Source organism: Narcine bancroftii, chromosome 3 (assembly GCF_036971445.1).
Source record: "Narcine bancroftii isolate sNarBan1 chromosome 3, sNarBan1.hap1, whole genome shotgun sequence".
NCBI lineage: Eukaryota > Metazoa > Chordata > Chondrichthyes > Torpediniformes > Narcinidae > Narcine > Narcine bancroftii.
In genome coordinates, this window is record NC_091471.1 from 90,342,632 (window position 1) to 90,369,585 (window position 26,954).

The 26,954-nt window shown below is 41.9% G+C and overlaps 1 protein-coding gene across 1 annotated transcript in view; it reads right to left on the reverse strand.

The window, feature by feature from the left end:
* The window catches only part of LOC138756698 (olfactomedin-4-like), a 76,734-nt gene that overhangs the window by 23,114 nt on the left and 26,666 nt on the right, over positions 1-26,954 (reverse strand). The window contains 4 exon segments of the mRNA XM_069923085.1: positions 58-210; positions 16,998-17,125; positions 23,825-23,917; positions 24,032-24,199. Of these exon segments, the coding sequence (XP_069779186.1) occupies positions 58-210; positions 16,998-17,125; positions 23,825-23,917; positions 24,032-24,071 (414 nt within the window). The 5' untranslated portion in view covers positions 24,072-24,199.

The window sequence follows — 26,954 nt, forward strand, 5'->3', positions numbered from 1 at the left end:
ATGTAAATCCCTGGCACACAATCTAAATGAACATGGTGGGGACTAGGAGGCACTTACCTTGCTGATTTCTTGTTGCACGCTGATATTGAGCTTCCATGATACACTTTCCAAGTTTTCTTTCTGTTGCACTGGGAATGTGTCGTCAGGAAGGATCAGTGAGCATTCACAAACTCCATAATTGTTGATTGTTCCATTGGCATATTGACTAGTCTGTAAGCATGGACCTTGGGATTAGTTTCTCATTAAGAAATGCACAAGTCTCACTTGAGCTTCAATCATCCCATAACATTATCCCATCCACAATGTCACTCACCTAGCTCACAGCCAATTTGATTTCCACCCATCCTTTCTAGACCAACACATTTCATACGCAAATGCACACATGAGATTTACATCCTCAAGACCATAAGATATAGAACCAGAAGTAGGCCATTTGGCCCATTGAGTCTGCCCTGTAATTCCATCAGGAACTGATCCATTCTCCCACTCAGCCCCACTCCTTTGTGTTCTCCCCATTATCTTTGATACCCTGACTATTCAGATAGCTATCAATCTCTGTCTTAAATACCCCTAATGACCTGGCCTCCACAGCTGCTCATAGGGGCAAATTCCAGAGGTTCACTGCTTTCTGGCTGAAGAAATTCCTCTGCTTTAAATGGGCATCCTTAAATCCTGAAGTTGTGCCCTCCTGACCTAATCCTTCAAAAGAAACTCATGGCCAGAAATGTTGCCTACATATTGGCTTCCCCAGATGCTGCTTGATCTTCTGAGTTCCTCTAGCATTTTGTCCATTGCTCCATTTTCCTGCATTCACAGTCCTTGTTTACAAGCCATTCATCTATCCTACCCGTTTTACGTCCAACCCAGTTTCCAGTTTCTCTTCTTATTTACTATCATACAATCTATCCATTGTGTGTGAAAGTGATTCTATCCATGGTTCCAGATCAGCCATACTCAATGGGGGGCTCTACCACTCCCCCCACCCCAGGGGCCCAGCATGTTTTAGTAAAAACCTTGTTTTCTTTCCACCATTGTGTTTTTACTTCAACTACTGTGTCTGCCGACTTTCGTGTTTTACTTCTGTCTACTGTAAAACTTTGCCAAATTTTGAGGGGTGCCTACCCTGAAGAAGTTCTCCTTTGCTCTCCACAGGGAGTTCAGTGGAATATCTCTCCCCATCTGTAATCCCTGCTGCTCTCAAACTCTATGAACTTCTACTTAACAAGACTATACCTTGATGAAGGTCTCAAGCCTGAAAGATTGGTTATCTATCTTTATCTTTGCTATATAGGGTACGCTGTTTGGTGTGCTGAGTTTCTCTAGCGTTGTGTTTTTAATTCAACCCTGCTGTCTGCAAACTTTTGCACTTTACCCCCAGAAACTCAGAGCAGAGTCTGAATGGAACCATAGCTGATAAAAGATTGAGAATGGGTGATCTAGACCCCTCTGTATGACTGGGTGATTCATTCAACCTATCAATTCCTATACAGCTGCTGGGATTCCATTTATCTGCTCTCTGCCTCTGACATTTATTATCTCTCCGACCTTCTTTTCTTGCTTAATCAATGCTCTTTTGAAAGTTCCTGTTGAAACCCCTTCCCTTGAGTCTGGTAGACAATTCTAGATTCAAATGATGCATTTTCAGTCCCTTATCAGGTGAAGCACCTTCTCTCATCTTAATCGTCAATGCATTTTCCTGCATTTTGTTCTTTGGTGTTAAGTCACAGAAAAATGTCAAGCAGAAAACTGTAGATGCTGAAAATCTGAAATAAAAACAAATGAAAAAAAAGATGCTGGAAACACTCAGCATCTGTGTAGAGAGGAAAACAGTTAATGTTTCAGGTCAAAGATTGAACCCATCAGATGATTCTGCTGAGATGATAGGTCTGAGATGGAGTTAAGCAGGAAAGCCAACAGATGCTGGCTTGAAGTGCAAGACACGAAAGTGCTGCAGAAACTCAGCAGGTCATGCAGCATCTATAGGATGTAAAAGGACAACCAACTTTTCAGGTCAAAGCATGAGCAAAAAGCAGACAGGTTCAAAACCAAATTGCCAGAATAAAGAAAAACAAAAATGTTTGGAACACTCAGCAGGTCAAGTAGCATTTGTGGAGAGAAGAACAAGAGTTAACATTTCAGGTCTGGGACCGTGCCTCAGAATTAGGAAAGAGAGAAAAGGGAGTTTACATTAGGACAAAGGCAAAACCTCTGTAAGAGAATACATACATTGTGGTAGTATGTGTATCTTTGTCTTATGTGCTGCTGATGCCACAAGCCAGGCTGTGCTGTTGGAGAGAGAGCATAGTCTGGTGTGCTGGGTATGCCCAAAAGGGGCAGCACGGTCAGCATCGCAGTTAGGGCAACGCTGTTACAGTGCCAGCGACTGGAACCGGGTTCAAATCCCACACATTCTGGAAGAAGTTTGTATGTTCTCCCTGTGTCTGCGTGGGTTTTCCCTGGGTGTTTCGCTTTCCTCCCACCCTTCAAAACATACTGGGACTTGTAGGTCAATTGTGTGTAATTGAGTGGCACGGGCTCATGGGGCCTGTTACCGTGCTGTATGTCTACATTTTTCTTTAAAAAATTGAAACCTTGGCGATTTTGCCAGATCAGGAATGAATCTCAGCAGGACTCCGTGGAAATTAGCCCTGCTTCCCAAAACAGAAGTCTACATGTCACGTCTTGGACAGTGTAGCTCCTGCCGATGCTTAGGAGTACAGCAGATTCTTGAGCTCAGGCTGCAACACACTGGCATAAAAGCCACCTGGAATAGAAATAACCAGCGCACCTCCCCGGAGTGGCCTGAAATGGAAAGAGGAAATAAACTTACGGTAGGTGAGGCGGCAGTAGCGAGCAGCAGAAGGAGAAACATTGTTCTTCAGTGCCAAGCTCTGACAGTAATCTTTTCAGAACAGATTTAAATAGACATCTTATCAGGAACTCCTCCTCAAATCCACAGATACATTCCTTTGAGATTAAATCAGGCAGAGGTCTTTTGGAAAACAAAGGTCAAAAAGACCAGGAAAGAAGTTGTGCAAGTTATTGTTGTATAGGAAATACGGAAGGTCTGCAGATGGTGTGATTGCAGTAAAAACACATGCAAGTGCTGGAGGAGCTCAGCTGGTCTTGCAGCGTCCATGGGAGGTAAGCAAAGAGTTTTGTTTTAAAATTAAAGTTTTATTGGAAAGAAATAAAAGGTTTTTCAACGTTTGTTATATCTCAGGCCTGAAAGGTCACTAATAAACCTTTATCTCCTTTGGATGTTATGAGACCGGCTGAGTCCCTCCAAAATTTCTGTCTGCTTGTAAGTTATTGGAGCATCACAGAATGAATGATTCTGAAGCCAATCTGCAACCGTCCATTCAATTCCTCTTATGCTGTAACACTGGTTTAAAGAGGAAAGATCTGTTGTAACTTTGCCTTAGCTTCCTTTCCCCAACTTCTCCTTCCATCCTCGAGGTGTGTGTGGTCTTGGATCAGACTATCTTCCATTACCTTGGTCTCAGATTTCAGATTTATTGTCAGACCACGTACATGACATCACATATATGAGATTTCTTTTTTCCTGAGGGTGCAGCAGGACCACCACTAATTGGTAGTGCAAAAAATAAACTGCACACAGCGCGAACATGCCAACAATCAAAAGAACCATTAACAGGCAATAAATGTAAAGAAACTGACTATAAAATACAGGGAGAACAAAGAAAATCAATAAAGTGCACAAGTACCAAATTACATAGTCATAGGTATAAAGTGAGTAGAGCCGGGGGATGAAAGAACAGCCCTGTAGTGCTACGAAACTGATAGAGATTGTGGAGAAGATGTTCTTACCAAACTTCACTTATTGTGGTATGGAGGTGAGGAAATCCATGATCCAATTACACAGGGGATGTGGAGTCCGAGGTCTTGGAGTTTGCTGATCAGTTTTGAGAGGATGATGGTTTTAATTGCCGAAATGTAGTTGATAAAGAGCATCTATGTCTAAGCATATACCAGTGATTCCCAACCACTGGTGGGCCATAGTGTGTTTCAATGTGGGCCACAGACACTTCCAAACCCACTGAGGTCAGTGTGGGTCTGAGGCCATGTCTTGGTCTTCCTAGGAAGTGACCTTGTGTGGGGTGGCGAGCAATCAGCCACTGAGGTCAATGATGTCATTTGGCCGTCTCTCAGTACAAGTGGCTTGGTGCTCAGTTTTCAGTCACAGTTCCTATTAGAACTTCCCACAAGACTGATTCAAACTGATTCAGCAGTGTGTGTTTTCTGTCTTCTTTCTGCTTGTCGTGCTTTACCAGTTAAGGCTTAAGAGGCTCCTGTTTATAAGGAAAACATGATATATTTCTTCTCTAAAACAGGAATTTTTTTTCAAATATTTTTATTGAACATTTACCTTGGGTGGGATTAAGTCCCTGTAGGATATGTTACATGTTTATTTGGCTATTACAAGCAAATTAATAACCTTTAAAAGCTCATGTGTACAAAGTACCCAAGAGTAGTGGGAAACTAAAGGATTGGGAAAAATGTAAAAGGAAACAAAGGAGAACTAAACAAGAAATAAGGAAAGGGAAGAAGGATTATGAAGGTAAATTAGCATAGATCCCTTGGAAGATGAGAAAGGGAGATTGTTATTGAGTAATGAGGAAATGGGCAAGGCATTGAACAGATAGTTTGTGTCAGTCTTCATGGTGGAAGACACATCCAGAATGCCAAAGAGTGGTGATAGGGATGCAAAGGGAGGTGAGGGCCTTGACAAAATAATTGCTACAAAAGAGATAGTGATGAGTAAACTAATGGGACAAATCCCTGGTCCTGATGGGATGCATACCATAGTACTGAAGGAAATGGTGGGAGTTATAGTCAATGCATTGGTAGTCATTTGCCCCATTGCCTCCTGTTCACAGGTTCATCACTGACCCTTCAACTGGGGCCTCCCAGGATAAAATATAACACATGTTTCTTATATTTTCTTATGGTTACATCCCACAAGAGAGAATGCCAGTTAAATGAGAGTAACCCCGTCAGACCCATTCACCATCTTTGTTTAATTGAAATCTCTTCTCTCTCACATTCCCGATGATTCTCCCCATTGAATCAGGAGTAATTAACAGCAGCCCATTCAACCACCACTCTTGGGATGCAGGATGAAAATGTAACATCCAGGAGATCCACCCAGCCACAGGGTGACAACTCCTCACAGATGGCACCTAAGGTGACAATCTCTCTCCCCCTTTTCTAGCCCACTCTCTCCCCTTCTCTTTCTCCTCCCACCTCTCTTTCTCTCTCCTGCCTTCTCTCTTCTTCCCCTTCTCTTCCCCCTTCTTTTTCTCCCCTCTCTTCCCCTCATTCTCCTGTCATCTTCTCCCTCCTCTGTGACTCTCTCCCTCCCTCCCTCCCCTTCCTCCTCCTCACTCTCTCCCCATCTCCCCTCTCACCCCCTCTATTCCCCTCCCCACCTGTCTTGCTCAACCTACACTTTGCACTCTCCTCTTCTCTCCCCCTCTCTCTGCCCCACTCTCTCCATCCTCCTCTCTTTTCCCTTCTTTCCCTCCCATTCTCTCTCCTCTCCTTTCTCCCTCCCTTCTCTCCCCTTCCTTGCTCTCTCCTACTCTCTCTCCTATTCTCCTCTCACCCTTCCTCTCCCTCTGCTCCTCTCTCCCCCTCCTTTTTCACCGCTTCTCTCTCACTTCTCTCCCCTATCCTCTCCTCTCTCCCCCTCACTTTCTCCCCACACTCTCCTCCTCTTCTCTCTCCCCACAATCTCTCCCAATCCTCTCTCTCCCTCTCCTCCACTCTCTCTCTCTCTCCCTCCCAGGGTCCTTAGGTAGTGCTATTCTGCCAAGCTTGTTGCCTGCCCCATGAATGGATTCATTTGGTGAAGAATGGCGTGGAGCACCCTGTGTGAACTTCTTCCATTTAGGGTGACCCACATTAATGCCCAGGGCCAGCAGTCTCTTTGCTTGTCACCCTGGACATGTGAGAAAGGGATCTGACAATGATTGGATGCTCTTTAGTCTTGACTGAATGTCCTTGGTCTTCTGGCACAGTGAGAGGTCTGTGAAGGAGTGCTGCCGATCAAAAAATTCCAGGCTGCAGGATTGCGTGCTGAGGGATGCACAAGCCAGCACAGCCTATGTTTGGATCCTTGCACTGGTGGACTGAGAGGCAGAGACCAGAAGGGAAACCCCCTCAAACAATGATCTACATGAGTTTCTATGGTCTTATGATCCCTTTCACCTCTCTCTTCCCCCAGAGTGGGTATGGGGAAGTTCACAATGCTGATTGGCTTTATTATCACTCGTTAAAGAGTGAAATTCTGTTCCTGTTGAACTTGATCTGGATGGGGAAACAACAGAGATTTTGTAAAAGGAAGCAAAGATAATATAACATGGAAATAGATCAAATTAGCTGCTAACCAGAGTCAATGCAAGTTTTTGTTAGAGTTTTGTAAGCAGTATACTTGTGGGATGTTTAACATAAAGAAATAGAACCCAGCATTGCACAACAGTAGCCTCGTGGCTGAGCAGCTCTTGTCATGTACAGTAACTGAAAACGTAATTTCCCATCCATCAAGATATTAAAAAAAAATGATTGAACATATTTGTCCCATCAGAGATATGAGATAACTCTGCCTTCTCCAACATTCCAGTATTACTGCCTCAATAGCCAACATCAATGGTGTGGGAAAGAATATCTGGAGTCTTTCTCACTTGTGCCGCAGGCAATCATCAAAAAGAACAGGAAATGCCAAATATTCAGGTATGGTTTCACTGACTCTGTAATTTAATAATTCGTTTACAAGAATATACCTTATACAATATGTATATGCCTTGACATTCTTTTTTTCTGCAAACTGGTACTTTTGCAAAAGAAAATACAGTAGTATTTCTGCCTGTCCCGCATCGGACTTGTCAGCCACAAACGAGCCTGTAGCTGACGTGGACTTTTTACCCCCTCCATAAATCTTCGTCCGCGAAGCCAAGCCAAAGAGAAAGAGTATTTCTGAAATTACCCCAGTAAAGAGAGATAATAGATAGATGATAAACATTCAGAGTTACAGTTACTGCAAGAAAAAAGTGGCATTTCAATAGTGCAGGCAGGTGTTTTATGGTCCCAGAGTAGCTTATCATTAGGGTTGTAAGAAGAGGTATAGAGCTTGCTAACTATTCTTGAGCTTTAAGGTGCTAGGCTTTAGGTTTCAGTACCTTCTTCCCAAAATTAGCAGCAGGAAGTGGTTGTGTGCAGGAAGGTGGGGGGGGGGGGGGGTGGTGTGGTCCTGAATGACATTCTACTTCATGATCTTTATAGAATTCCAGGTGGTCTGTCACAGAGTGGAATGCAGAGGCACAGAGGGATGGTGTGAATAGGAAAGAAAGAAGGAAGAAAGGAGGGAATGGAATAGGAAGGAAGGAAGAGAGGGAGGGAGGGTGTGGAATAGGAAGGAGTACAACATAGAGGAGATGACCCAAATTGCCACCCTGACCTGGGCACATTCATGGGTTGAGGTGGTCACCAGCTGCTGCCCAGCCACAGTTTAGATCACATCACCCTACCGCTGGGCTCAGTGGAAACTCTGGAAGGTAGCTCCATCTGGATTTGGATTCAATATGGATCTGGATGATAATGTGGGAAAGTGGATAAGCAAGTTTACTGATGACACTAAGATTAGAGGTGTTGTGGACAGCGAGGAAGGCTTTCAAAGTTTGAAAAGGGATCCAGGCCAACTGGAAAAATGGACCAGAAAATGGCAGATGGAATTTAATGCAGACAAGTGTGAGGTGTTGCATTTTGAAAGGAGAAACCAAGGTTTCTGAGGAGTGAAGAGAAACAAAGCAATCTGGGAATACAGATATATTTTTCCCTGAAAGTGGTGTCACAGGTAGACAGGGTTGTAAAGAAAGCTTTTACCTTCTTGGCCTTCGTAAATCAAAGTATTAAGTGTAGGAGTTGGAATGTTATGGTGAGGTAGTATAAGACATTGGTGAGGCTAAATTTAGAATATTGTGTGCAGTTCTACAAGGAAGAATATCAGTAAGATTGAAAGAATACAGATAAGATATACTGAGGTGTAGCCGGGTCTTAAGGAGTTGAGTTACAGGGAGAGATTAAGCAGGTTAAGACTATTCCTTACAGAGCAGAAGAAGGAGAGGAGATATGATAAAAGTTTACAAAATTATGAGAGGTATAGATAGACGGATGTGAGTAGGCTTTTTCCACAGGTTGGGGGAGATGAATATGCTAAGGACATTGCTTTAGGGTGAAATGTTAGGGAGAACTTCTTGACTCAGAGAGTAGTGGGTGTTTGGAACAAACTTCCATCTGATGTGGTGAATGCAGGATAACTCTTAAGTTCTAAGAATAAATTAGGTAGATACATGAATGCGAGAGGTCTGGAGGGTTATGAAATAGGTGCAGGTCAGTGGGACTAGCGGAGTGATGTTTTGGCATAGACTTGAAGAGCTGAATGGCCTTTTTTGTGCTGTAGTTTTCAATGGTTTCTAATCCCATGTTAAGTCATACCCTTCATACTACTCTGATCCTGACTCTTATACATGATACACCTTAGCGAGACATCGAGCTGGACCCCGATCCATTTATGTAGAAGCCTTCCAACCATACCTCTCCAAAAAACTTACTCTTTTTACTCCTGGCTGCAAGTGAAACCAGGCCAAGGGATCACCAGTGGTGGAGTGAAGGTAAGTGAGAACACATAGGTGCTTGGAACTGGAGGAACACAGTGAGGAATCCACAAAGGAATTTCAAAGCAATGAATGTTTGGTCCAATAAGAAAGGATTTCGTTTTACCATCTCCATTCATTTTATGATCTTTTCTAATCACACAACAATCCTGGTTGTCATTTTGTGATTGGATGCACAGAATTGGTGAGGGGGAATGGGATTGGATATATCATGCATGCAACAAGACTGTGATTGGATGTGCAATTTGGGTGAAAAGTGGGTGTGTCAGGCGCAGGAGAGCTAGGATTGGATGGACAATGTGGGTGAGAAGGGCTGAAGGGCTATGATTGGATGTGTAGTTTGGGCAAAAGGTGGGATGAGTTGTCAGGCCCAGGGGAGTTGTGATTGGTTGGATAATGTGGATGAGAAGGGTTGTGATTGGATATGCAGTGCAGATGAGAAGGGATGTGATTAGCTGTGCAATGTGGATTGTGACTATGTGGATGTTTTCTCATCATTTCCAGATATGGACATCATCCTTAAGGCTGGGATTAATTGCCTATTTCTGGGTGTCCTTGAGACGGTGACTGGAGCTCTGTAAGCAGAGCTCTCAGCTCTGTGTTGGGAGATTTTGGTAAGGTCCTGGCAGATGGATGGATATATAATGATCTCAAGAGCAAGACATGTTTTGAACCCATCTATTTCATAAGCAAGATCACAAGATCAAAATATCAGCACACTTTTACACTCACATGTGCAAATTCATTGTTGAATTTCCTGCAGTATGCAGCTAATTCACTTTCTAAATATTTGGTATGATTTGAGATCAAGAGAGAAGGTGGAATAATGGAGATTTTGTTCTGAACATGAGCTTGTAACATTTCCAAGTTGTTGTGTTGGTGGGAAGTAGGGGTGAGCTCAGTTGGCTGCAATTGGACATCTTCTTCTTTGGCTTGGCTTCGCGGACGAAGATTTATGGAGGGGTAATGTCCACGTCAGCTGCAGGGTCATTTGTGGCTGACAAGTCCGATGCGGGACAGGCAGACACGGTTGCAGCGGTTGTAAGGGAAAATTGGTTGGTTGGAGTTGGGTGTTGGGTTTTTCCTCCTTTGTCTTTTGACAGTGAGGTGGGCTCTGCAGTCTTCTTCAAAGGAGGTTGCTGCCCGCCAAACTGTGAGGCGTCAAGATGCACGGTTTGAGGCGATGGTCAATGTGGCAGGCACCAAGAGCTTTCTTTAGGCAGTCCTTGTACCTCTTCTTTGGTGCACCTCTGTCTCGTTGGCCAATGGAGAGCTCGCCATATAAGACGATCTTGGGAAGGCAATGGTCCTCCATTCTGGAGACGTGACCTACCCAGCGCAATTGGATCTTCAGCAGCATGGATTCGATGCTGTCGGCCTCTGCCATCTCGAGTACTTCGATGTTGGAGATGAAGTCGCTCCAATGAATGTTGAGGATGGAGTGGAGACAACGCAAGAATCTGACTAGATGTGTAATGTGAGAGAGGCTGTGATTGATAATATATTGTATCACGGTGTGATACGGTTGCTGCAGAGAAATAGATCAAAGGTCAATCCACAGGACCATAAGTGTGCTCGAGAGGATCACTGGAGTCTCCATTCTCTCCCTATCACCCCTCCCCCCCACTAATTTGACGTGATCTACTGAGATCAATGTCTGAAGAAGGCGCACAAGATCATTGAGGACACCTTCCATCACACACACAGCATCTTTCAGCTGCTCCCAACAGGAATATCAGAGCCAGCACCATCAGGCTGAGGACCAACTTCTTCCCATGGTCAGTGAGAATGCTGAACGATCAAAGGAACTGCTCACACTAACCAACCGAGATCTTCATATTCACGAAGCAATATTTATTTATTTGTGTTTGTGTGTATGTGTGTGTCTGTGTATGAATACTTGTCCTGCATATATATTGTTTGTCTCTATGTGTGTGATGCCTGGCTGTGTGTCTACATGTTTTTCAATGAAGATGGAAAATACTGTTTCATTGGGTTGTACTTGTATAATTAGATGACAGCAAATGTGACGACTTGACTTGATAAAGTGTAGGGGAGAAAGGGTGTGATTAGATATGCCCTTGTTGCTGAGAGGGACAATAATTGGATGAGTATTGCAGACCATAGGAGCTGAGATTGGATATGTAGTAGTGTGGGCACAGGGCCTGTGACAAACCAATTGAGTGCGGCTTGAAAGAAAATGTAAAGGTGAAATGATCCCTTTGATAGATAGCCTGGGGAACTTTGGCATATTACTGCCTGCACAAGAGTGGTAATGAAATCACAGAAACACTATGGCCATGTAACTCTATTCATGCCTCGTATGGTCAATATTAAGTACCAACAAGAGGAAGACAGTCACAATGGGGAAGAATGTTTAATTCTGTGGAGAGGCAAATGCAATATTGGCATTCAATTCAAAAGAAATAGAATATAAGAGCTGAGATACGATGTTCAGCCTTTACAAGGCACTGGTGAGACCTCACTTGGAGTATTGTGAGGAGTTTTGGGCCCCTCATTCAAGAAAAAATGTGGTGATGTTAGAGAGGTTTCCAAGGAGGTTCACAAGGATGATTCTGGGAATGAAAGGGTTATCACATGATGATCGTATGATAGCTTTTGGCCCATACTCGTTGGAGTTTAAGGGAATGGAGGTGCAGGGAGGGAATCTCATACAAACATTTCAAATGCTGAACAGTATGGACAGAGTAGATAGGAAAAGATTATTTCCAATGGCAGGAGAGCCCAAGATAAGAGGGCATAACTTCAGGATTGAAAGGCATTCCCTTAGAACAGAGATGTGGAGAAATGTTTTTAGCCAGACAGAGGTGAATATGTGGAATTTGTTGTCACAGGCAGTTGTGGAGACATGGTCATTGGGTATATTTAAGGCAGAGATTGATAGGTTCTTGATTAGCTGGGGCATCAAAGGTTATGGGGATAAAGCCGGGCAGTGGGGCTGAGTGGGAAAGTGGATCAGTTCATGATTAAATGGTGAGGCAGACTCAATGGGTTGAAGAGCCTATTTCTTTTCCTGTGTCTGATGGTCTTACAGAGTCAAGAGAAGATTCAATTGTGATCTTCAATGTTTACTAAAGGTGTTCCAGATCGTGCATTTTGACTAGGGAAAAGTAAGTGGGCAGAAGATGTGGATTGCAATCACTGAACATTTGAGTGAAGAATGAGAAGCTGGAGGTACTCAGCATGTCAACCAGAATCTATGGAGAGGAATGGTGAGTCAAGGTTTCAGTCGGGACCCTTTATCATGTCTGTGATTAAGATAAAGATCCTGATAAAGTCTTTTTTTTTGAAAATTTTATTTACAGGTTTTATAAAACTATGAAACTATAAACATAACACAAAGGAATACAGCTTACTAAGAAAAAAACAAAACTCCCCTTCCCCCCCTTCCTCCCAACCCCCCCTCCTTCGGAGCCTTAAACAGTTGTTCCGGTATTTAATATTAACTGTTTGGGATGCCAACTCTGTACATATCATTTACTTTAGATCTATAGCCATATGTTCTAAATATAGACTCCACAGCTTAACAAAAAAGCATAATTATTCCACAAGTTGTAAGTTATTTTTTACAAATATAAACACGATTGTAATTCACTATGCCATCTTTGTATATTCAACTCTACATCATTTTTCCATGTAACAGCTATATATGTTCTTGTTACAGCTAACCCTAATCGTATAAAAGCCAATTGTGGTTTGTCCATCTGCAACCTTGACATTAATACATTCATATAACCTAATAAACACATCAACGGATTCAATTGCAGATCAATTTTAAATAAATCTCTCAAAAACTTTATAACTTTATCCCAAAAAGGTTTAACTTTTCCAGATGCCCAAACAGAATGCATAAAAGTATCTATCTGTTCCCCACATCTAAAACACAAATCTGATGAACTAAAACCATATTTCTTCAACTTTTCAGGAGTTAAATACAATTGATGCATAAAATTATAATTAACCATATTATATCTCACATTAAGTAATTTCGTAACACTGTTAACACGCATATTTGACCTTTCTTCCCAAGACAAAACAATATCCAAATCTTTCTCTCATTTCTCCTTCGTTTTATATACATCAATTTTAACCATCCTGATAAAGTTGATGTGTCAGTAAAAGATCCCAACTCAAAACATTGACTGATCATTTCTCATTCAATGCTTCCTAACTCATTGAGTTCCTCCAGCTCCACTTTGTTCCCTCAAAATTTGTCGTTTTCAAGTCAAATCAAATTTATTGTCATCCGATGGTCGGAGATGGGAGGGCAGAATGAAAATGAAAGCTGAAAAGTGATGGGGGAAAAGCCAGAATCAACTTAGTGGGGGCAGTTGAGATGGATTGACATTCAACTCATCCTCCCTCTCAGGACACTTAGTGAGGGCTTTTCACTCAATCTGTCCCAGTCACTCTTCCCCAAGGCCATGAATTTACCACTTTCAAGTAATAACTGATCTTTTTTGAAAGCTTCTGCAGTCCATTAACCAGCCATCCTCGAATCTAACAGATTGCTAAGAAATAAATCTCCAGAAAACACAGAAGTGGGCAGGGCTACTGGCCACCATTATATCAACCTTCTATAGGAGCTACATCGAGAGCTTCTTGGTTGGATGCATCACAGTGTGGTACGGTTGCTGCAGAGAAATAGATTGGAGGTCAATCAATAGGACCATAAGTGTGGCAGAGAGGATCACTGAAGTCTCCCTCCACCCTATTGAAGTGATCTATGGGGATTATTGAAGAGGGTAGCCAAAATCATTGAGGACCACTTCCACCCTGTATGCAGCATCCTTTCAGCTGCTCCTATCGAGGAAGGGATGTTGGAGTATCAGAGTCAACACCATCAGGCTGAGGAAAAGCTTATTCCTACAGGCCTGGATTCCTCCCTCTTTCACCCCTCTTCTTGTAGAAGGAAGGTTCTTTCTAGTTTCTTTCTTCTTTGGCTTGGCTTCGCGGACGAAGATTTATGGAGGGGGTAAAAAGTCCACGTCAGCTGCAGGCTCGTTTGTGGCTGACCAGTCCGATGCGGGACAGGCAGACACGATTGCAGCGGTTGCAAGGGAAAATTGGTTGGTTGGGGTTGGGTGTTGGGTTTTTCCTCCTTTGCCTTTTGTCAGTGAGGTGGGCTCTGCGGTCTTCTTCAAAGGAGGCTGCTGCCCGCCAAATTGTGAGGCGCCAAGATGCACGGTTTGAGGCGTTATCAGCCCACTGGCGGTGGTCAATGTGGCAGGCACCAAGAGATTTCTTTAGGCAGTCCTTGTACCTTTTCTTTGGTGCACCTCTGTCACGGTGGCCAGTGGAGAGCTCGCCATATAATACGATCTTGGGAAGGCGATGGTCCTCCATTCTGGAGACGTGACCCATCCAGCGCAGCTGGATCTTCAGCAGCGTGGACTCGATGCTGTCGACCTCTGCCATCTCGAGTACCTCGACGTTAGGGGTGTGAGCGCTCCAATGGATGTTGAGGATGGAGCGGAGACAACGCTGGTGGAAGCGTTCTAGGAGCCGTAGGTGGTGCCGGTAGAGGACCCATGATTCGGAGCCGAACAGGAGTGTGGGTATGACAACGGCTCTGTATACGCTTATCTTTGTGAGGTTTTTCAGTTGGTTGTTTTTCCAGACTCTTTTGTGTAGTCTTCCAAAGGCGCTATTTGCCTTGGCGAGTCTGTTGTCTATCTCATTGTCGATCCTTGCATCTGATGAAATGGTGCAGCCGAGATAGGTAAACTGGTTGACCGTTTTGAGTTTTGTGTGCCCGATGGAGATGTGGGGGGGCTGGTAGTCATGGTGGGGAGCTGGCTGATGGAGGACCTCAGTTTTCTTCAGGCTGACTTCCAGGCCAAACATTTTGGCAGTTTCCGCAAAGCAGGACGTCAAGCGCTGAAGAGCTGGCTCTGAATGGGCAACTAAAGCGGCATCATCTGCAAAGAGTAGTTCACGGACAAGTTTCTCTTGTGTCTTGGTGTGAGCTTGCAGGTGCCTCAGATTGAAGAGACTGCCATCCGTGCGGTACCGGATGTAAACAGCGTCTTCATTGTTGGGGTCTTTCATGGCTTGGTTCAGCATCATGCTGAAGAAGATTGAAAAGAGGGTTGGTGCGAGAACACAGCCTTGCTTCACGCCATTGTTAATGGAGAAGGGTTCAGAGAGCTCATTGCTGTATCTGACCCGACCTTGTTGGTTTTCGTGCAGTTGGATAATCATGTTGAGGAACTTTGGGGGACATCCGATGCGCTCTAGTATTTGCCAAAGCCCTTTCCTGCTCACGGTGTCGAAGGCTTTGGTGAGGTCAACAAAGGTGATGTAGAGTCCTTTGTTTTGTTCTCTACACTTTTCTTGGAGCTGTCTGAGGGCAAAGACCATGTCAGTGGTTCCTCTGTTAGCGCGAAAGCCGCACTGTGATTCTGGGAGAATATTCTCAGCGACACTAGGTATTATTCTATTTAGTAGAATCCTAGCGAAGATTTTGCCTGCAATGGAGAGCAACGTGATTCCCCTGTAGTTTGAGCAGTCTGATTTCTCGCCTTTGTTTTTGTACAGGGTGATGATGGTGGCATCACGAAGATCCTGAGGCAGTTTACCTTGGTCCCAACAAAGCTTGAAAAACTCATGCAGTTTGGCATGCAGAGTTTTGCCGCCAGCCTTCCAGACTTCTGGGGGGATTCCATCCATACCTGCTGCTTTGCCACTTTTCAGTTGTTCGATTGCCTTATATGTCTCATCCAGGGTGGGAACCTCATCCAGCTCTAGCCTTAGGGGCTGTTGAGGGAGCTGGAGCAGGGCGGAATCTTGGACTGAGCGGTTGGTACTGAAAAGAGATTGGAAGTGTTCTGACCATCGGTTGAGGATGGAGATCTTGTCGCTGAGGAGGACTTTGCCGTCTGAGCTGCGCAGCGGGGGTGTTGATTAACACATCAAATACATTAACACATTAATTAACTAACCAAAATATTAATCTGTGGCAATGTGAGGAGTGGAAGAAACACAGCTACCACGTTGAGGGTTGTTAACAACTGTTTATATTCAAATTCGGCACGCCCCTATAAGGGCAGCATGAGCTCAGTCACCTGGTGAACTGTGACATCATTATTGCTGCCCAGGGTGTGCGCTGGAAGGGATGCACACGTCTGTGCGATTGGCCCATCATGTAGATGAGTGTTGCATAGCTTAATGCTGATATGATAATACTTGGTGCCAGAGAGGTGACTGTTTTGAGAATGGTTCATGCCAGATAGTATTGGATAATTTAAATCCATGGATTTGTATGGTTGGGGAGCTCTTTGATCCTCTACAGAGGAGACAGACCTCCCACATGCCTAAAAAACAAAGGGAAATGGCTACAAAAAAGACTGAGTCTTTCATTCCTCAGGACCTCACTGCAGAACCTTGATCAAGGATTAACACAGATCCTTCACAGTCTCCACCTCCCCCTCTCCTCCACTGTTTTACTCAGATGTCATCCTGTTTTATTTTCTTAAACCTGACAAGGGTCCCAGATGCAAAACGTTGGTTATCCTTTATTTCCTGTGACACTGCTGAGTTTCTCCCGTGCTTTTGTGTATTTGCTCTGTGACTCTCAATCCTGAATGACTGATTGTTGACATGCTGTTCTCCCTGAGTAATGATGACATTACCTCATCGACACTTCTGCTTCGGCTCAAAATTTGACAATCACATTGTGGACTGCAATCACATTGAGCAATCAGACAAGTTCAGAGAGGTCAATGTGACACACACATACACACACACGCACACACATACATTCCATGGTTTGTGAAGAGACTTGTGGGTTAAGGATTGTGGAAAGCATAACACAATATTTAAGGAAAATAAATTTTGCCCTCACTTTCATGGTTTGGGAGTAATTGTAAACAATGTCCACAGTCATCCGTGATTGCATAAATTGGCAGCAATTCTGTGAAGCAATCAGGTTATTTCTACACTGAAAGAAAAATAATAAAACTGCAGATGCTGGAATCTAAAACATCCAGCACACTCAGCTTGTGATCACCTGCTACTTCAATTCTCAGTCCCACTCCCATCCTGTCCTGTCTCTCTGCAGCCTCTTCCAATGTCAATGTAAGTTTATTGATATATACATAAGAAAAATGTACAAATCTATGGAAATTCTTACTTGTGGCAACCAAACAGGTACATAAGATACACCAAATACAATGGTTAGAATAGTTGGTTAGGAGTGGCACGGTTAGCATAGAAGTTAGCGCAATGCTGCTACAGTGGCAGCAGTTGGGACTGGGGTTCGAATCCTCTTCTGTCTACCTTAAGGAGTATGTACGTTCTCCTGTGTCTGCACAGTTTTTCCCTGCATGCTCTAGTTTCTTCCCACCGTTGTAGGTCAATTGGGTGCAATTGGGAGGCATTGCTTGTGCTGTTACTGTGCTGTATGTCTAAATTTAAAAAAAATTAACATGACAATATGTCAGACAGAAAAATTCAAGATTCAAGATTCCTTTATTGTCATGTAATAAAACAGATGTGATATTATATGAAATTGCATTTAGGATGGACAAAGATTCGCCATCAGCAGAAATTACCTGATACCCCTTACAGCCAGAGAAATAGAATTAAAAGAGAATCCCTTCAGAGACACTGAGTGTCCACTGATTCACCTCCAGTGCACCCGCAGCCTCTGCAGCTGCACAGCCTTCAGTCCAAACCATCTGCGACCCAAACTCCAGATCCATCATGCTCAGGAAGCCTTCAGCATTCTCTCGCATCCCGGTTCCAATACCTGGTACCCATACAACCAGTCTCCCTCACACTGCAGCCTGGTACTAATTCTTTGACCACAAGCTGCCAGCAGCCCTTTATGTGTGTGGGTTCCTCACCTTGTGTCACCATCAAATACCACCTGTGACATTTGTTGTCACATAGATAAATAAATATAGATGAATAATATTCATGGTTGTAGTTGATACAAGAAAAAAAATGTTTAAGTCATGCAGATAGAACTTTTGGTGGTCCTTGTATAGTTTATGGTTAGAATACTGTAGCACCTGGAGGTTCAAGAGTCTGATAGCAGTTATATAGCAACTGTTCTTGAACCTGAAGGTGCTGGATTTCAAACTTCTCTACCTCCCGCCTAAAGGTAGCAGTGAGAAGAGGTTGTGACCAGGGTGAAAATGAAATCAGTGAGAACGAGAAGGCCTTGTCAAAATTCTACTCTGTTTTCTTCATGAATCATGGCTCCTTTTCTTTCACTGTCAGCAAAACCCTTGACCGCATCTTGTCTATTTGCTGTGGTCCAGCTTCCAACTCTTTTCCTGTCCTCCCATGCAAGAGGAGCTCCCTGCAAAATTTCTGGTGTTCAACAGATCATTTTCTGTGATTTCTGCCATCCTTCAAAGAGATTCCTCCACCAGGATCTCTCTCTCTCTTTCCTTCTCTCTTTCTTGCACTTTTTATTCCTCTTTCTATCTCTACTTTTCTCTTTTCCTCTTAATATCTCTTCCTTTCTCTTTTTCTCTCTTTCTATCTTTCTCTTTTTAATCTTTTTCTCTCATTCTCCTCCTCTCTCTTTTCCTTCATGACTCTCTGGTCCTACCAGCCACCTCCTTCTTCCACCACTTGCCCTTAAAACTGCCAATTATGTAATATTTCTCCATTTCAGTCAAGTTGTCTCATTACAGAAAGGATGTGTAAGCCATGGAGAGGGTGCAGAGGAGATTTATCAGGATGTTGCCTGGATTGGAGATTGTATCTTATTAGGTAAAGTCAGCAGACCCAAGGATTTTCTCTTTGTAGTGAATAAGGACTTAATAGAGGTCTTCAAGATTATAAGAGGCATAAATAGGGTAGATAGCCAGCAACCTTTATGCAGGATGAAAGTTGCAAACACCAGGGGACATCTTTACAGTGAAGGGTGGAAATTTTAGGGGAGACGTCAGGAATAAGGTTTCACACAGTGTAGTGGGTGCCTGAAATCTGTTGCCAGGAGTAGTAGTGGAGGCTGGTAAAATGGGGACATTAGGTTAGACAGGCACATGGATGAAGAAAAATAGAGGGTTATAAGAATCAGAGGGTTAAGTTTTTTTGAATAACATTATATAGGTCGGCACAACATTGCGAACTGAAGGGCTGTAGTGTTCTATGTTTGCCTCCCCCCTCCCCACCATCCAGTGACCCAAACCCTCTGTCCAGGTAAAACAATAACTCACTTGCACTTCTTCCAACCCAATGCACAGTGTCCGATGCCTACATTCTGACCTCTTCTATGCTGGAGAGACCAAAAGTTTGGGTGATCTCCTTGGAGGACACCTACCTTTTCTGCAAGGATATTCCTGACCTTCCCTTGGCCCCAGCACATGGAACGAGCTCAGATGAGCAACTTGGGTGGCACAACAGTTTTCAAGCTGTATGATTTTAAGATCTTTTTTTTTCTTCCCTTTCTCTTTTTTCCTTAATCTTCACTTAATCCAGAAAAAAAAAAGTGGCATGTACGCTTTAGATATAATAATTTGCAGGGATAATTTTTTTATTGGGGTGAGTTAGATAAATTAGACTATTCAGGTTGTTACAATGGGACTGGGTCCCTCTTATGAGTCATTGATGTAACAATGAAACCCTGATATCTAGCACATATGGACATTGGTAAATGCTGGATAAGTCTATTTTCTAGTTGTTTGAGATTGTGTTTTCCATGATTAGAAAACCATTGGTGAGTTGCAACAATTTTAAACTGATGTATTATTTACCTATTTATTTTCCGTGCTTTATTTTTGCCAGTTGCTTAATTCCGAATAACAGGGGTTTTATTATATAATGCAATAAAAACATGCTGGAGAAACTCAGCAGGTCATGCAGCATCCATAAGAAGTAAAGATTTACAAATGTTTCAGGCCTGAGCCCTTCATCAAGTTAAAAGCAAAAAGCAGGCAGGCATCTCAATGAAAAGGGGAGGAAGGAGAGGTGAGAAAGGAGGAAGGGGAAGGAGTACAGGCTAATTTGTGGATATGGGTGGGAAAGATGAAGAAAAAATCTGAGGTAAAGGGGGAGAGGGTAGCTCTCAGAATGGAAAGGGATGGGTTGGGGAGCTGGAGGATAGGAGACCAAGGTAAAGGGAAAGAGAGAGACTTAGGGAGGGGACTAACTGAAATTGGAGAGTCTATGTCAATGCCTTCTGGTTGGAGGATGCTCAGATGGAATATTAAATGTTGATCCTCTAATTTGCAGGTGGCCTCACTTTAGCAGTGCTTGAAACCATTGAAGATATATGGTGTGGGAATGGTATGTGGAATTAAAATGGTTGGTCACTGGGAGATTCCCATTATTGCAACAAACAGAGCGAGGTGCTCAACAAAGCGATCTCCCAGTCTGCATCCAGTTTCCCTGACGTAGAGGAAACCACAACGAGAGCATCGGATGCAATAGATGCCCCAGCAGATTCACAAGTGAAGTGTTGCTTCACTTGAAAGGACTGTTTGTGGCCCCGAATAGTGGTGAGGGAGGAGGTGTGGGTGCAAGTGGAGCACCTCCTGAGGTCACAGGTGTAGGGACTGAAGGGGTGATTAGTGCAAAGGGATGAATGGACGAGGAAGTCCATAAGGGACCGGCTCCTATGAAAAGAGGGGAGGGGAGTGGAGGGTAAGATGTGTCTGATGGTGGGGTCAAGTTGTAGGTGGTGGAAATTGCGGAGGATAATATGTCAGATTCAAAGGCTGGTGAGATAGTACGTGAGGACAACCTGGCTGATAATGGTGGTACATTAATGTTTTGTGATCTGTAACTTTTACCCTGAGCTTTAAAACTTGGATGAAAATCACCCTCGAGATTTGGAAAGAAGATCTGTCTAATTAACTACAATAACAATGTCACTGAATAATGCTTCAGAAGAAACCACTGAAATTGAATAATAAGCCTTTGTTAGAAACAAATATTTTAGTAGTTTGGCACAGGTTACAAAAATGCTGGAGAAACTCAGCAAATCACGTAGCATCCCCATAGAATGTAAGAGGCCATCGGCGTCGCGGGACAGAGCCCTTTATCACCCCTTCGTACTCCTGACGAAGGGCTCAGGTCCAAAATGTCACCTGCCTTTTACTTCCCATGGATGCTGTGTGACCAGCTGAGTTTCTTCTGTATTCTGACAGTAAATCTGAACTTTGAACTTTGAATAGATCAGCAACCTATCACAAACATTGAGAGAGTATAACATAAAAGTCTGCAGACACCATGATTGAAGTTAAAACACAATGCTGGAGAAACTCAGAAAGTCAAACATTGTACTTTATAAAGCAAAATATAAAGATACAGGACCAAGATTTTGGCTTTGAAATATTGGTTATGTATCTTTGTATTTGCAAATATTAAGGGAATGGGTTCAATAGGCATTCCAAATTCTAGGATAGTTCCTTTCCTACGGTTGTCAGACTCACGGATGAAAAACCTCATTGATAAAGGCTGCTCTACTTTTCCCTTTATCCTTCACTTCGTCTTTGTAACTAGTGATGTACTGTGGACACACACCATATCCTCACTTGTCAGGAAGGAACAACAAGCAAATGCACTTCCTGAAAAGACTGAAGAGGGCAAGGATACTGGCCACCATCGTGTCAACCTTCTACAGGATCTCTATCGACATCATCCTGGCCAGCTGCAGCAAGTTTGTTATGGTTGCTGTAGATAACTGGATTGGAGGTCAATCCACAGGAACATAGAGGGGTAGAGAGGATCACTGGGATCTCCTTTCCCCCCCTCCTGCAATTGATGTGATCTACCATTGTGGAAAACCGACTCCATGACTCTTAGGGAGGTTAAGAGGAGTTTATGAAATCACTCATAAGAAGGAACATTGATCTGAAAATGGGTCTACAGAAGAAAATTGTGAGTTTTAAAGAGGTCTGAAGACATGATGTTTCAAAATGTTTCATAATTACTTCTGAACTGTAATTTAAAAATCTTCAAGTTCAGCATAAGATATTTGATGCTGAAATTTAAAATGGAGTTTTCAGAATTATGGCTAAAATGTAATAGTTTGGGAATTAATCACACACACATTTGTGCATATTGGGGGTTTAGAATAGAGTTGAGTTGAGAGTCAAGTAGGAAATGTTATGTTATTATTAGTTTAATAAAAACAATTATTTTGAATTTACCAGTGTCTGGTGAAATTTCCATTGCTCTTCCTTTGTTAGTACTAAGATTTTATTAGTTTGTAACAAGTGAGAATGCTGAATTACCAAAGGAACTGCTCACATTAACACTCTGAGACACAACAATTTCTTCAACAAATATTTATTTGTTGTACATATGAATTCTTGTCCTGCATATGTATTGCTTGTCTGTATGTGTGTTTTATCTGTTTGTGTGTCTGTCTATTTTTTACCGAGGACTGGAGAACACTGTTTCGTCAGGTTGTACTTGTTAAATAAACTTGAACTTAAAACTCTATGCCCTGCTCTCTGCGACTTCCAAGATCTCTAAACCCTATACTTTTGTTTTATTTTGCAATACCTCTGTGCTTAGGTATGGGTTGATTTGCCTGGATAACATGCAAAACAAAGGTGATTACCCTGTAACTCAGGACACAAGACAAGAAATAATTCATATCAAACTCCACCCTTCTGAAATTTAATCCTCGCCTGTTTTTTTTTCATTTGTGTGTTGTTGAAAATAGTTCACAGAGATAGGAAGAAAGGGATGGAAAGAGAGGGAGAGAGAAAGTGAGAGAAAGGGAAGGAGAGAAGGAAAGAGACAAGATGGCAACGAGGAAGCAGTGGGTCAGAGCAGAGTACACTCCCTTCCTGTTCCTAGGTTTGTTGTGCAATTGGGACAAGACACCATTTCCCAGGAAATAAAGGGCAGCACAATGCTATTACTGCACCAGAGACTAAGGTTTGAATCTGGCACTGTCTGTGAGGAGTTTGTACGTTCTCCCTGTGTCTGCATGGACAGGGGTGCAGTACTAATTTTTTAGGTGTCAGAGCTGACAAAATGCCTGCCTTTTATTATATTCTCTCTCTATACATGTTCTACACTGAAATGTAGTGATAGGCTATAATCTTGTTAATGCCTTAACTATCACAATATTTCTGTGGAGCTCTGGAATTCAGTTCTTTCATCTTGGTTTAGTGCTTGACATTATAAGAAGCCCTATTCATATATATATGTTCCACCCAATTTGTGTACCTGCTCATTACATGAATGGGGCAAGGAAGTTAAGCAGGTACACAAATTGGGTGGAACATATATATATATGAATAGGGCTTCTTATAATGTCAAGCACTAAACCAAGATGAAAGAACTGAATTCCAGAGCTCCACAGAAATATTGTGATAGTTAAGGCATTAACAAGATTATAGCCTATCACTACATTTCAGTGTAGAACTGGTACAATAAAACATATAATATCTAATTTTAAAATATGACAAAGTATTGCACGGTTGCACTCACTAATTATCATTAAATATAATGATCAACAAGTAAGGAAAAAGATGGCAATCATGTATTATACCAATTTAAAACTAATGACCTATTTTACCAAATGCCACCAAAGAGAGGTTTCACAATATGTTTTTGGGTGTCCGAAGCAACTCTTGGACCCGGTGTCACCTGCACAGCCATGATGTGGCATACAGTTCAGGTTTCCACTGAACTAGAGGAGGTCAATGTAGTTTAACATAAGTGCTGATACATGATATATGAGAATTCTTGAGCAGGTTGTCATTATAATCAAGTTCATGTGACTAAATCCCTTCTCACACTCAGCAGTAGTAATAGGAATAACTTTTGAACAGCTCAATAATGGGCATAAATCTTGGGGGATGTGGCATCCACAATCCATGTAATCTCTGAGGGCATTTATTACAGAGGAAGAAGAAAGCTACAACCTCTTACAAAAGATGATATTGCAACTTCTCCATAATTAGACAGCATTTCAGCAGGTCAGAGTAGCCTTATCAAGGGCCACACATTTCATTTAGCAGGAATTTATTCATACTTTGAGGTTCAGAAGTTTGAGAACCTTTCATGGATGTTGTCATTGAACATACAATGCTGCAAATTGTTTATAAGACTAGTAAGAAACTGTAGATAATTAATGGAGATCATTTTGTTGTTGCTTGTTAAGATAAATTCTCCAAACTTACCCTTTTCAACTGACTCTTGAGCTTCTAGAGTTTTTGTACCAGGTTGCTCTTTCAGTCTATGCAGTGATCTTTGCTCCATTTGGATCATTTTGTCTGAATAAACAATTGTAGTAGTGCATTTCTGTAAACACTTTTCTGTAAACCAATTTCACGCAACATGTCATACATTAGAGTTAAGTCCAATAGAAGAGAGTCGTATCAACAGACCTTCATAGGTTTTTTCCGTCACTCCCAGATCTTCTTTCATCTTTCATTGCTTTTTCAAAATTAAAGCAGTGCTTCATAAATTTGCCAAACTGCTGGTGGCCTTTTTTGTAAATTTGTTGTTCTAGTTGAGAGGCACATTCAGACAGTTCCTTTTGATTTGGAGGTGATCTACTGTACACAGAATACAATTTGTCCATAAATTATTGAAAATGATGTACTTCTCTCACCAAATCATCTACTGCAGCTTCTAATCTGTGATTAAGACAGTGCCAAATTATCACATCAGGGTAATGTCCCTTGAGGATTGTAGCAACACCAGATTTGAGACCAAGCATTATGTTCACCCCATTACTGGCAAATGATACAAGGTTCTGTTTCAAGTCAGAGTCATCAAACCCATGGTTATTGAGATAGTTCAATAGATGTTTTGCATTAGTTGCAGCCTTCTGATCAGGCAACTCAATTAGATCTAAAAACATAAACTGGGATCACCTTCTTATAACTTTCACATTAGGATAGTCTTAATGCTTAGACTTGTGGATTTATCAATGAGACAGAAATTTTGTCATTTATCTGCTTGATATGCTGGCAAATTTTCTTTTTTCATATTATGGCTATGTGATTAATTATCTCTGAAGGACTAGTGTGGGAATCCAGTCCAATTCCAATGTCAATACCATTTTTGTTTTGAAGTTCCAATGAGCCATAATAATCGGAATATGGTCTGTCATTCAGAGCTAAATAATACACAGAACAAAAAACTGAACAAGCATTCATGGAATCACATAATTTTCCAAGAACATCTTCACTCGTTATAGTTTCAACACGTAGAGCAGCAGTGTAAGCTTTTGATAGTTTGTGATTAACAATTTTTTTTCTGAGACTTCAAGCATGTACTTCGATTGGAACCATAATAGGATTCTTGGCACATCTGCCATTCATTTGACAGCCTCAAACCCTTAGAAGTGAAAAGTGACAAATTGTTTATGATTACACATAATTTACACCCAACCTTGAAGTCTAACCAAGGGTAAGTTTCCTTCTTTTTCTTCCACATTTCTTCAGTCCAAACACCCAAACAGGGATACAAGCCTGACTTCAAAGCACCATTACTTACAGAACTGCACTTTGAACTGGTTAGAACATTTGAACTAGAAGCAAGTGAAACACAACTTTTGTCACCGTTACTGTTGTGACATGTTATGTTATGTTTTATGATATGTTTTAAAGGAGATAAATTGTGGGGTTTTTTTAGTTTAGGTCACAAACAAACACTTCACTACACAGATCTAATTTGAAATGCCAGAGCTCCGTTCAAGCTAGACAGTCTAGGCTCCGAGAGTGGAAATTGCCAAATTTTGCTGCCCACCTGGCTGAGTATCTCAGTTACTGGACTTCTCATTGGACTGCTCGGTTCTGCGACCGTCTCTGTCCAATCGAAGTACATGCTTGAAGTCTCAGAAAAAAAAATTGTTAATCACAAACTATCAAAAGCTTACACTGCTGCTCTACGTGTTGAAACTATAATGAGTGAAGATGTTCTTGGAAAATTATGTGATTCCATGAATGCTTGTTCAGTTTTTTGTTCTGCATATTATTTAGTTCTGAATGACAGACAGGCATTTGGGCCAGTGCCTTCATTTGTAACCATCATGTCTTCGAGTTTTAATTGTGTGAGTGCATACACAAGAGGATTATAGTGAAATATTATATAGGTGAAGGAAAATTTGTTGAGGAAGACTTGGACAATTTTCTGGAGGATAGGCCTGTTGAATTGCAATTGGAATTGGTGAAATTGAGGGTAGAAGAAGAAAGAGAGAAATGGAACTTTGAATAGCAGACACAACAAAATGAGGCAGAGGAAGATGAAAAACAGGAAATATGAATGAGAGGAAGCTGAAAAATGAAGGCAATATGAATTAGAGGTTACTGAGAACAGAGGGAGGATGATGAAAGACAAAGAAAATATGACTTGGAAAAGATTGAAAGAGACAACGTTTTCAATTAGAAAAGTTAAAACTTGAGAGTGAAGGAGATAAGAGGGTTGAGGCTGTAACTCCTGGGGAGTTTGCTAGTAGAGAGATAAATCTAGTTTCTCCTTTTGATGAGGGAGATATAGATACATATTTTCAGCTTTTTGAAAAGGTTGCTGAGAGCTCAAGATGGCCAAAAGAAAAATGGTCTCTTATGCTCCAAAGTATATTGAAGGGAAAAACACAAATTGTTTGACAACAGAGCAAGTGGAAAATTATGATACTATTAGACAAGCAGTATTGAAAACTTATGAGTTGATTCCAGAAGCATATAGACAAAAATTTAGGAGTTTGGTGAAAACATGGAACCAATTTTGTATGGATTTTGCTCTAGTAAAATCTGTATGTATTGATCATTGGTGCGCCTCAAAAGAATAAATAATGATTTTTGACAGATTGAGAGAATTGATATTAATTAAGGAAATTTAAAAAGTGTGTTCCAAATGGAATTAAATTATACCTGGATGAGAGAGACGTGGGGATGTGACAGCAAACTTCAAGGTTAGTGGATGAATATGCCCTGATTTACAAAATCAAATTTTAGAATAGTAAGCCTTTTCAGAGATTTAATGTGGAACAGACTAGTAAAACTGAAATTAAGTCTGAGGAGAATGTTAAGAGAAAAGAGAATGTTAAGGAGGGAAAGGACAGAACTGCTGGATTTGTATGTCATTTTTATAAGAAACCTGGTCATGTTTTGCAAATTGTTTAGTGTTGAAAAAGAGACGAGTAAAGGAGATTTTACTGGAAGCATGTATTTAGACAGTTGAATTTAAGGAGATCAGATATTCCAAACCTGGTTAGGGTATTATGGATGTTTTCAAACTTTTGTGTCAGAGGGCTTGGTTTTCAGTAAAGGAGGGAGAATCACAGGTTCCAGTTAAAATTCT